Source organism: Pinus tabuliformis, chromosome 1_2, assembly GCF_031772625.1.
Source record: "Pinus tabuliformis cultivar Carrire ecotype Pingquan chromosome 1_2, CPIR1, whole genome shotgun sequence".
Taxonomy (NCBI): Eukaryota; Viridiplantae; Streptophyta; class Pinopsida; order Pinales; family Pinaceae; genus Pinus; species Pinus tabuliformis.
In genome coordinates, this window is record NC_142298.1 from 101,685,204 (window position 1) to 101,695,355 (window position 10,152).

The 10,152-nt window shown below is 36.8% G+C and overlaps 1 protein-coding gene across 1 annotated transcript; it reads right to left on the minus strand.

The window, feature by feature from the left end:
- Positions 1–300: 300 nt before the first annotated feature.
- Positions 301–1,151, minus strand: LOC149204691 (glutathione S-transferase U17-like). Its single transcript, XM_089393351.1, has 2 exons — positions 813–1,151; positions 301–681 (listed from the first exon to the last, which is right to left on the minus strand). Exons 1-2 carry the CDS (start codon positions 1,149–1,151, stop codon positions 301–303), a joined length of 720 nt encoding a protein of 239 aa, XP_089249477.1.
- Positions 1,152–10,152: the final 9,001 nt, after the last annotated feature.

Below are 10,152 nucleotides of genomic sequence, written 5' to 3' on the forward strand. Positions count from 1 at the left end.
TCATATATGTATTATGTTCTTGTTTTGAGAAATTTATTTTATATTTATTACATTTTTGGGCTTTGAAAGTTCTTTCACAAGCTTGTTATCCTTATTAAATTTGAAAAGTTTAATGATCATTATTTGAGATAGATTATTTAAAAACCTTGAACATGACCTTGAGTAATGGGTTTTGTTTGTAGTGAGATGAACTTCCAAATCTTGTATTCCTCCAATGTGATAATTTACAAATAACCAAGTTATAAATTCAACGCATAAACAAAGGCAATATAATATAACTATTCTCATACATGGCTTCCCCTAACTGAGAGGAGGTTCTGAAGTTAATAGGGCTCTCCTAGCAGATATAACTTCCTGCTGCTTGGCCGGATTGGGCATCACTTCTTTCACTCCATTGGCCGTACAGAATCGGTCCATCCATGCGCGTAACAACGGCACCTTCTCCACATCTATTAAAACGGTATCTGTAGCTTTCTCGAGGCCTTTGAGAAACGGTAACATACTGCCCAGTGCGATGTCAACCCAGCCTATCTCATCTCCTCCAAAATACTGTTTTCCTGAGAAGCAGCCGTTCGTTCGCAGAGCATCCTCTATCGAAAGAAAGCTTGCCACCGATTCTTCCGCTGCTTTATGTTGCTGCTCTCCCTGGCCAAATAAGACTCCTCTCAGACATTGAAGGAGCTGAGGCCACACATAATAAGCATGAGTTTGCTACAAAATAGAAAAAAAGGTAATGGAGACTCTCAAAAATACAAATAAATGAGAAGGATGAGAAGTGGATGCTGATGATTATTATGAAGCATCTGAATCACCTTGTCGTCTATGAAGGCAGTCCAGAAGCGGGCAATGGCTCGATCATATGGATCTTTGGGCAAGAGCTTTGGCGCATTCTTGTCCCATACCTCCTCGATGTACTGCACAATAATCATGGATTCACAAACAGGCTTTCCATTGTGGATAAGCACTGGAATCTTCTTGTGAACAGGGTTTGATTGCAGCAGCAGCTCGCTCTTATTTTGCATATTCTCTTCGATTAACTCATAATGGATCCCTTTGAGAGACAACGCTATACAAACCCTGAGGACGAATGGACTTTCCCTCAAACCTAAAACTTTCACTTGCGCCCTTTCTCCACAGGCCTCCTCCGCCATCGCACTGAAAATGTATTGTAATGCAAGGTTTTCTTTGCCTCAGAATTGCATCTGTACATGTTATGCTACTACCCAAACCCCGTAAATATATAGCCTCCCCACGAGCGCTAGGTGCTCCACCAAGGTGTCCCGACTTTCAATGAAAGCTAGTTGCTATCCAAGTCTGAATAAAAAAATGTCAGAACATAATTTATATGGGGGAGACGTAATGCATGATGTGGCAGCTGATTTAAATTATAAAGCAAAACCTAAAGTATACAGCGGAAACGTAACGCATGATCTAACATACACACCCCGAAACAATATTTTTTGAACCCTTTCCTCTAATTAAGGCATGATCTAATATACACACCCGGAAACATTTTTATTTGAACCTTTTTATCGAATTACAGGTATTGGTCATATGTCTTTTTAATAGAAATGGAAACATAAACTGTTATTAAATAGTAAATTTTAATTCTTTAGAAAAAATACAAATTAAAAGTACAAGTAAATTTAATATTCTATTTTTTTATAAAACATTACATTTATACCATTTAAATAAATAAAACTTGATATTCCAAAAAAACTGTCGAAAAATGACAAAAACGCGGTGACACTACTGCATTTTAAATGGCTTTCACAGTTACTATTGTCTGAGAGGCTGTCAGTACGTCACGTTGTCTATGACCTGTGCCACGAGCACTATCTAGAATCGATTTGATCAACTTACATGTGTATAAGTGTATTTGATCCGGTAGTTTTACGAGGTCATCAAATACTCTGAAAAAATATTGGAAATTTTCGGATGTGTTCCATAAAATTTGGTAGAATATTTTTTAAATATGAGTTATTGCTGTTAAGTTTCGGGATTTTGAGTTGTGATGATATTAAATCTTTTTTCTTTTTTTATTATCAATAAAACTATTCAGACACTTTCATGGTCAGATTGAAAAAAATTAGTTTTGACGAAAATAATTACTCCAGTTTTGGTAGTATTGAGAGCTTAAATTCGTCCAATAATTATTCTAATTTTCGTAGTATTGAAGTTTGATTAATATTGAAAGTTGCACAATATTAAATAGTTTAAGTTTGATACTATTGAAGGTTTTAAAAAGGTAAAATTTGGTTGCACAACAATAGATAGTTATGTATGGTTATGATGGGACAATTCATAGTGGTATGGATAGCAATTGAAAGTGGAATAATTACCGGGAAAAGAAAAATTCGAAACATAATGATAATGAATTAAAGGGTAATTTTTTATTCCCAAATACTTTAAGAATATTGTCAACGGCACTATGTATTTAAGACAAATGGGAATGTGAGTGACACACGAGTTTAAGACAAAGACAAATGGGAATGTGAGTGACACACGAGTTTTCCTAGTTGTTCATAAGATTGTTCGTAGGTATGCTTAATAGTCCCTGTCATCTGGAAATGGCATGGACTATAGGAATTGGTTTTTAGTGATTTAGTATTACTTGGTCTTTTTTTGGCCTTCTTTTTTCTAAACTTTCTTAAACTTTCTTATTAACTTTCTTAAACTTTCTTATTTCATGTTGCTTATTTACCCTGTCATTGAACTTGATGGTCTTATTTGGCCTCTTCCCGAGGCGGAAGAACTTTCTTAAACTTTCTTATTAACTTTCTTAAACTTTCTTATTTCATGTTGCTTATTTACCCTGTCATTGAACTTGATGGTCTTATTTGGCCTCTTCCCGAGGCGGAAGAGGCTGGACTATAGGTTATTCGGTTTTAGGTTGTTCATTTTTTTTAAATGTTTTGGACTACCGAACTAATGTTAACATTAGTTTGTTTCAGTTGCCTGCAAATAGTTTGTTTGAGTTGCCTGCAGAGTTGCTTGTTATGGTTGCATGCTATGGTTGCAGTGGATTTTCTATGGTTGCAGTGGAGCGGCACCTTCAGGAACACGTTCAAGTACACGTGGATTCATGCATATTACAGACCACATGGCGGTTGCACAACATGTCTATCTATAGTTGTATTTCACAGATTCCGCCATCTGTGAGTGCATGTTTGTGCCGTGGCGCCTTGCAGTCCTGCATGAACATCGATCAACTTAAACAGTACCATGCCCACATGCTCAGAAAGAGGCTTCACCAAAACAGTGTTTTATACAACAAACTTGTGAGCATGTACGCCATGAATGGCAACATGGAGAATGCACGCTATGCCAGACAGGTATACTTTCACTGTTGTATTCAATACATGTGCTTCTCTGTTAGCTTTGCAAGAGGGAAAACTGATTCATGAACACATAATTAGAAGGGGATTTTAGCCTGTTACCGTTGTTCTTACCCATCGTTGTTTTGAAGTTAAGGAGCGTCGTTGTTCTTACCCGTCGTTGTTTTGAAGTTAAGGAGATGAACCCTCCACAACTTAAACAGTACCATGCCCACATGCTAGAAACATGGAGAATGCACGCTATGCCAGACATGTATACTTTCCCTGTTGTATTCAATGCCTATGCTTCTCTGTTAGCTTTGCAAGAGGGAAAACTGATTCGGGAAAACTGATTCATGAACATATAATTAGAAGGGGATTTCAGCCCGTTACCTTTTTTCTTACCTGTAGTTGTTTTGAAGTTAAGAAGAGGAACCCTCCAGACGCCGAATCTCCACATCTATCGGGAATAAACTGGGATGAATACACAGGCGGTGCTTGATACTGAAATTAGACCTCGCTAGCTAAACCTGGTCTACCTCGTCCTGCTATTAGGCTGGATCCTCGCTATTTGTTGCTTCCTGCAAAATTAGATTAGGCCGACTCATCATAGCATTGGTGGCCATAATAGCTCCTGTACATCTTTGTGGTTGCAAGTTGGTGCCTTCACAAGTTCTCCCTTAGCACCTGCGAGAACATCGAAACCACTCTGGGCTAGTAAGCTTCACAAGGCCTAGCCCTCAGGTTGTTCTTCCTGTCAGTCAGATCCCAGTCGAGTTTTAATGATAGATTCTCTCCCTCAGGTGGTTCTTCCTGTGGGTCCGATCCCAGAGATAGACTTTCCTGTAAAAAGATGAGGTAGGAATAAGGAAGAGCGAGTTGTTGGTAGCCACTTCCGGCTGGATTTCTGAACTGAGTCACATATGTTAGCTTTGATGCAACGTTAAGTGGCGTGGTTAGGGATTGCATGCTATGTAATGGAGACAAAGGACGAACAGGGGAGGCACTTGGCTCTCATGCGAGGGCCCACATAGTCCACTAACTTGGTTTTTTATTTTTTTTATTACACATTATATTTAAGTGATATATATTTAATTTATGACGTTGATGTTATTCATAAGAGCTATCTGATTAGTCAGAATTATTGTAAGGCTAGGAGAATAGAATGAATTGCTGGAGTCGGCTACAGAAATCTTGTATGGATTGATCCATGTCCATTATATTTTAACAAGCAAGGGAATGAATGCCATGGTCAGTAGTGTTGGAAGCATAGTGAATATTGTGTTGTCTAGGAGTTTATGCTGATTCATTGTTCAATCCTAGTATTCAATTTGATGTTTCTAGAATATTGATTTTGGAAGATGTCCAAGAGTTTACTGTTTAGGCAAAAATGTCTCCCAGTTGGCCAGTTTGACATTCCCAGTGTATAGACACCAATTTTGTATCATAGTCTGATATAAGAATTCACGCACTACATTCATATTATTATGTTCGCATGATGCGCGGGTTGTACGATTTTTTAGGGAAATTTATGTGTTTTGCTCTTTATTTACAGTTGTAGAAATCATCTGCCTTGTCGTAGCTTAATTGATTTTCACAGCTTTGTTTGATCACTTCTGTTTATGCCATAATAGCAAGGCTTTATGGTTGTTTTTCTTTTATGCCAAGTTGTTTTTCAGGGGATTAACTTTAATTTTGTTCGTCCTGTGGCCTAACAGCATTGGTCCAGATTTAGCTACCATTTACCATAAATTTATGGCCAACATATATGGACATTCGGACATGCTTTCCATTATCTTGAGAGCTGATTCTAACAACCTGCTATCTTACGAAATGCCCATGTCTCTTTCCCAGAAATTAAATATAGAATTTTCTTGTAAATATCATAAGTGTTATAAGAAACAATGGACTACCTCAGAGCTCTGTTGAAAGTGGTGACACTTTTATTTTATCCTTGGCATCTTGCAGTCGCAGTCAAAGTTGCAGACAATTCTTTTAAAAGCTTTCGAACTTACTATTTTTTATCCTTAGTTAAGGGTATAATCCACTACTTGCAACAAAGTGGGCTTGGTTTAGCATTTTTGGTGTGTATCATTTTTGTTTCCTCGGAAAAAAATTGCATTTCTATTGATAGGAAAATAAAGCATTATTTACATGCATATTCATTCTCAACCATCCAGCAGCTTGAAGGGTTGAGGAAACAAAAATTGCATTTATATTCATAGGAAAATAAATCATTTTGTACATGCATATTCATTCTCAACCATCCAACAGCTTGAAGGGCCTTACAAAAGAGCTCGGAAGGACTTGCCTTCAAAAAGAAGCAACAACAACAAAAAAGGCTCCAATTACAAGTCATAACAGAGTCATAGACCTATAATACCAACATCATGGTGCTGGCCAAATGTTCATATACAGAAAAGACTAGTGTCGTGTTCTTAAATTTTTCTTGAGACTTACTGTATCAAATTGCTATTACCATCAATTATGTTATCATGTTTCAACAATGCACATTTAATCTCTTGATCTCATGAACTTCCATATGAAATTAATAGATTGCGAATCCCCAAAGATGAGAGAAGCAATATGCACTTTTAAGCATTCGAGACCCTCTGATTCTTTTGAGTTATATTGGCGAGAAAATGTGATCAACCAACAGAATCAGAGTCCCCCTATTCACAAGCCAACACAGTGTTGAAACTGCTAAGACAAATGGCAAATGCCTGAAAAGCTGGGAAGGGATATTGCTAATCCATAGTGAACAGATCCTTTCCAACCTTTGGAAATTTCTTTACAAATGCAACTATCACTCATCCTTGAGAATTCAAACTCCAGCATTGAAGCTGCTCATGCCACCTTGGGGCTTTGTTCTTCAAGATCAATGTATCATATTTCAAGTTCCCACTATTGAGAGGCCCAGAAAAAGCACTACTTTCACTAAAGACTCACTTGGAGTGAAAGCAACGTAAAGATGTAAAGATGTTAGAGGCTCCACTAGAGTACTAGATGGATTTTCAACCGTTGAAGTGTTCATTCCTACTTCTATGGCTGATGCTGGGATAGAATGCATGGTACTTTGCATTCACCTTGGACCCCTTGTACTCAAACCATCCAATTCATAGGCAATCTGAGCAACGTTATAGCTACTAGCCTTTGGGTACAACAATCCTCAATCCTGTGTAGCCTTCATTCAATATAGCAGTTACAGTCCTCAATCCTGTGTAGCCTTCATTCAATATAGCAGTTTCCTTCATTCAATATAGCAGTTCATTCAATATAGCAGTTTTAATTGTTGCAGAAACCACAAATTACAACAGTTTTATTTTATGCATGTGAAGCATATTGTGTTTCCTAATACTTGACTACTATGATTTTGAGCTTATCAGCCTGCCTAGATTTCTTCTTTGTTTACTGGCATTTACCCTTGCAGCAGGTACCCATCAAGAAACATAGATCGTTGCCATTTGATTATGGGCTCACGTGCAGTAATGAGCTAAGTGGATTTGAGATCTTAACAGCCTTCTTTAAACCAGGAATTTTAAACCAGGAATATTGTGTTGCCATTGATATCAATGGAACCCAAGAAATTAAATTAATCATTATTTAGAAAGAAGATCCATTATCAATTCTGGGAATTCTTATAATGTGGAAAGCTTGAATATCAGTTGCGTGTTTAATTATCACAATAATAACACTATTTCTTTAAGCATAAAAATAACGATGAATCATGAATGTATCGAAGTAGCGTAGTGTGATTTGTACTGAGTTATAAAGACTGATATTCACTTTTATGAACAGATAACAGGTGTACTGGCCTTTTGCTAGATGCATCATCCTTTATGCACCCAAGGATTCTTTCAAGTTCAGTTTTGGATGATCACAGTGAGGGGAAAGGGACTTTGCCAAAGACTGTTAAACCAAAGGCTCCATTGATGTTTGATGGCCATCCACAAACACCAGGTGTTAATCACCCATCTTTTGCAAATGCTCTGTCCCATCAAAGTGCTGACAAGAAACTCCAGCTCTTGCAGAGCTCCAAGGCTTCCCCTGCCAACGTTCTCAGTCAAGGAATTCAACATTATACACAGAACCCAGCAAACCGTCTTACTAAGGCCTTAATTTTTTCTTTTCCACCAGGAGCAGGAATGAATATTGGCCTAGAAGTAGCAACAGATACACAGAATATTTTAGGAGTCCCTGACTCTGGCTGTGCTCTCTCTCTTCTGTCAACACAGTCATTGAGCTCAAGGGATCTAGGATCAGATTCATTAGATCTGGCCACTCGACCAGGTGCCACATTGGAACAGTGTATGCATGAGAATCATTCTCCAATGGATCAAATTTCACTGCAAGGAATGCAACATAATTTTCGTCTAACTAGAAGCTCCGAGTATTGTACAGGTCTCATCTCTAATGGATATCCTCTTTCTGGCATAAATTTTACTGAAAAGGTTCAAGTGGGAACACTTGCTCCTAATATTGGGGGTAATGGAAACTTTGAAACCTCTATGCATGGATTTCTGAAACGACAAAAATTTAGAAGTTCTAATGATGCAAGATTAAAAGATGTTCGACATACCATCGATTTAAGGAACAGGTCCTCACTGACACAGGGCAATGATTCACATGTTCCATCACTTTGTGACTTTCAAGCCATTGTTGTTCCAGCCGACTGTTGAGTAATATCTTTTCAAATCAAGTGTGCTAGTCTCTGGATGAGTTACTTTAGTTTGGAATGCTCCTGGGCAAGATGTTTGGCATTTGGCATTTTTTATTTATATATTTTTCTAGTGCTGTACAGAGCTCCTGTGAGAGGGAAAGTTTATTTAGGATCATGATCAGGATTCAATTTGACATATGGGAGGTTTTCTTTTTGTTTTCTTGGTCTTTTTAAATTATCTTTGCGAAATTTGTCTGCAATCAAGATGAACACTAAATCTGTCTGATTGGCTGATAAGATACCGTAATATTAATTGGGCAAATAATGGTAATCTATTGAAATTTTAGCACTGTTAATTGCTATGTTCTTTTTGGATGTTTCCTTAAAACAGAAATTCAACACATGGGTTTTGTTTCTTAATTCAGTTCTCAACGAAACCTTGGTTTTTGTAAGGTAGTTTTGGTTCCAGTTGATGCCCTATATAATGGGTTACTTTATATTGTTGTTTTTTAGCTCTAAAGAGACTTCCAGTTCTATAGCTCCAAAGAGACTTCCGGTTCTATAGCTCCAGAGAATGTTCCAAAGATTCTCTCCTTGTCAGTCTTCTTTCAGATCATCGGAATGTTCCAGAGATTTTCTCCTTGTCAGTCTTCTTTCAGATCATCGGGGGATAGAAGACAGAAGATTCTGGTTTTGGTCTGCAACTTTCTTCGCTGATATGCATAACAATTTGCAGCCAAAGTAGCAACGACTGCAACAAGCTAACATGACTGGATTTAAGATATCAACTTGTAACTAAAACATATTGGTTTTACTAGCTCTACAGGTAGACTACACTTCACATGAAAACTTGTTTGGTTGTTTGATTTGTTTTCTTATGCAATTAAGAACAACTTGACTTTGCTAACTTGTTTGGTTGTTTGGTTTGTTTTCTTATGCAGTTAAGAACAACTTGACTTTGCTATAGGACTCAGGCCTACTGAATTCTTGGCCTCTTCTGGTTCTAACTTCAATATGACTGGCCTTCAGATGGAGACCTGATTCACTCAATAGCAGTAGCAATGCTCCCACCATCAGAACATAGCCTTCAAGCTTCAATCAGGCAAAATCAATATTTTTCCTTCTGGTTAGAGCAGGTTAAACATAGCTTACTATTCTTTGGGAAAATCAATATTTTTCCTTCTGGTTAGAGCAGGTTAAAAATTGCTTACTATTCTTTGAATATCCACATAGGGCAGGGACTAGCTGCCCCGCAGCACCTCTTGTTGACTTAGATTTTCGATTCAACATGAAATTAATATGGTGAGCATACCAATTGGTGTTTAAGGTGGAATGGAAATGGATAAGAAAGCATAAAGTTTGAAAGGAATGGGAAAAATATTTTTTTAGAAAATAGCAATGTAATGGGATAATGATGAAGATTGCATTATAAAGGTTATTGAACAAAATTTTAAATGAATTTATATGGTCAATAAGGAATGATGCTATATTAAAGATAGCGAAGGAAAAGTTAGTGAAACATGTTTTAGATATGAAACATATGTAAACATACAATATGAATGCTTAAAAAATAATTGTGTAGAAAGAAAAATCGTCCAAGAAGCCTATGTTGCAGTAGTGGTTACAATTGCAATTGGAGAAGATATTGACAATGTACAAAAAAAAAAGAAAAGGAGAGGCTTTAATGTTTAGAATGACATTATTAAAACATGAGACACAACTTAAAAGTAGATGAACATTTTAGCAAATGGCCATCTTGAAGACACAATGCAAGCTTGGAGGTAAGCATTATAATATTTGACAAAACCCAAATGGATATAGAGTGTGTTTCCTTCCAAAGAGGAATCAAGTAAATATGTTAAAACATTGTATGGTTAGATTTTGCTAAATATGTTAAAACATTGTGTGGTTAGATTTTACTTTGGAGATTATATCAAGGTGATATGTAGCGTATTATCTATGGATGCATGTGACTTTGTAATTAACAGACATTAATAGTGTAAGGTAATGTGATGAAACATATAGTAATGAATTTTGAAATTATGAAACACCTCCATAATAAAAGGTAGTTGATCAAAGTTAAGTCAATCACATTACACTCCTAGTTGTAAATAAGCATAACAATAAGAATGACAATTTTCCTACATTGTCTACTTATTTCAACTCAACAATCTA

Coding starts and splice junctions, on each gene's coding strand:
- LOC149204691 (XM_089393351.1), bottom strand. CDS start 1,151: ATGGCGGAGGAGGCCTGTGGAGAAAGGGCGCAAGTGAAAGTTTTAGGT. Junction 682..812: donor CTGCCTTCATAGACGACAAG/GTGATTCAGATG, acceptor GTGTGGCCTCAG/CTCCTTCAATGTCTGAGAGG.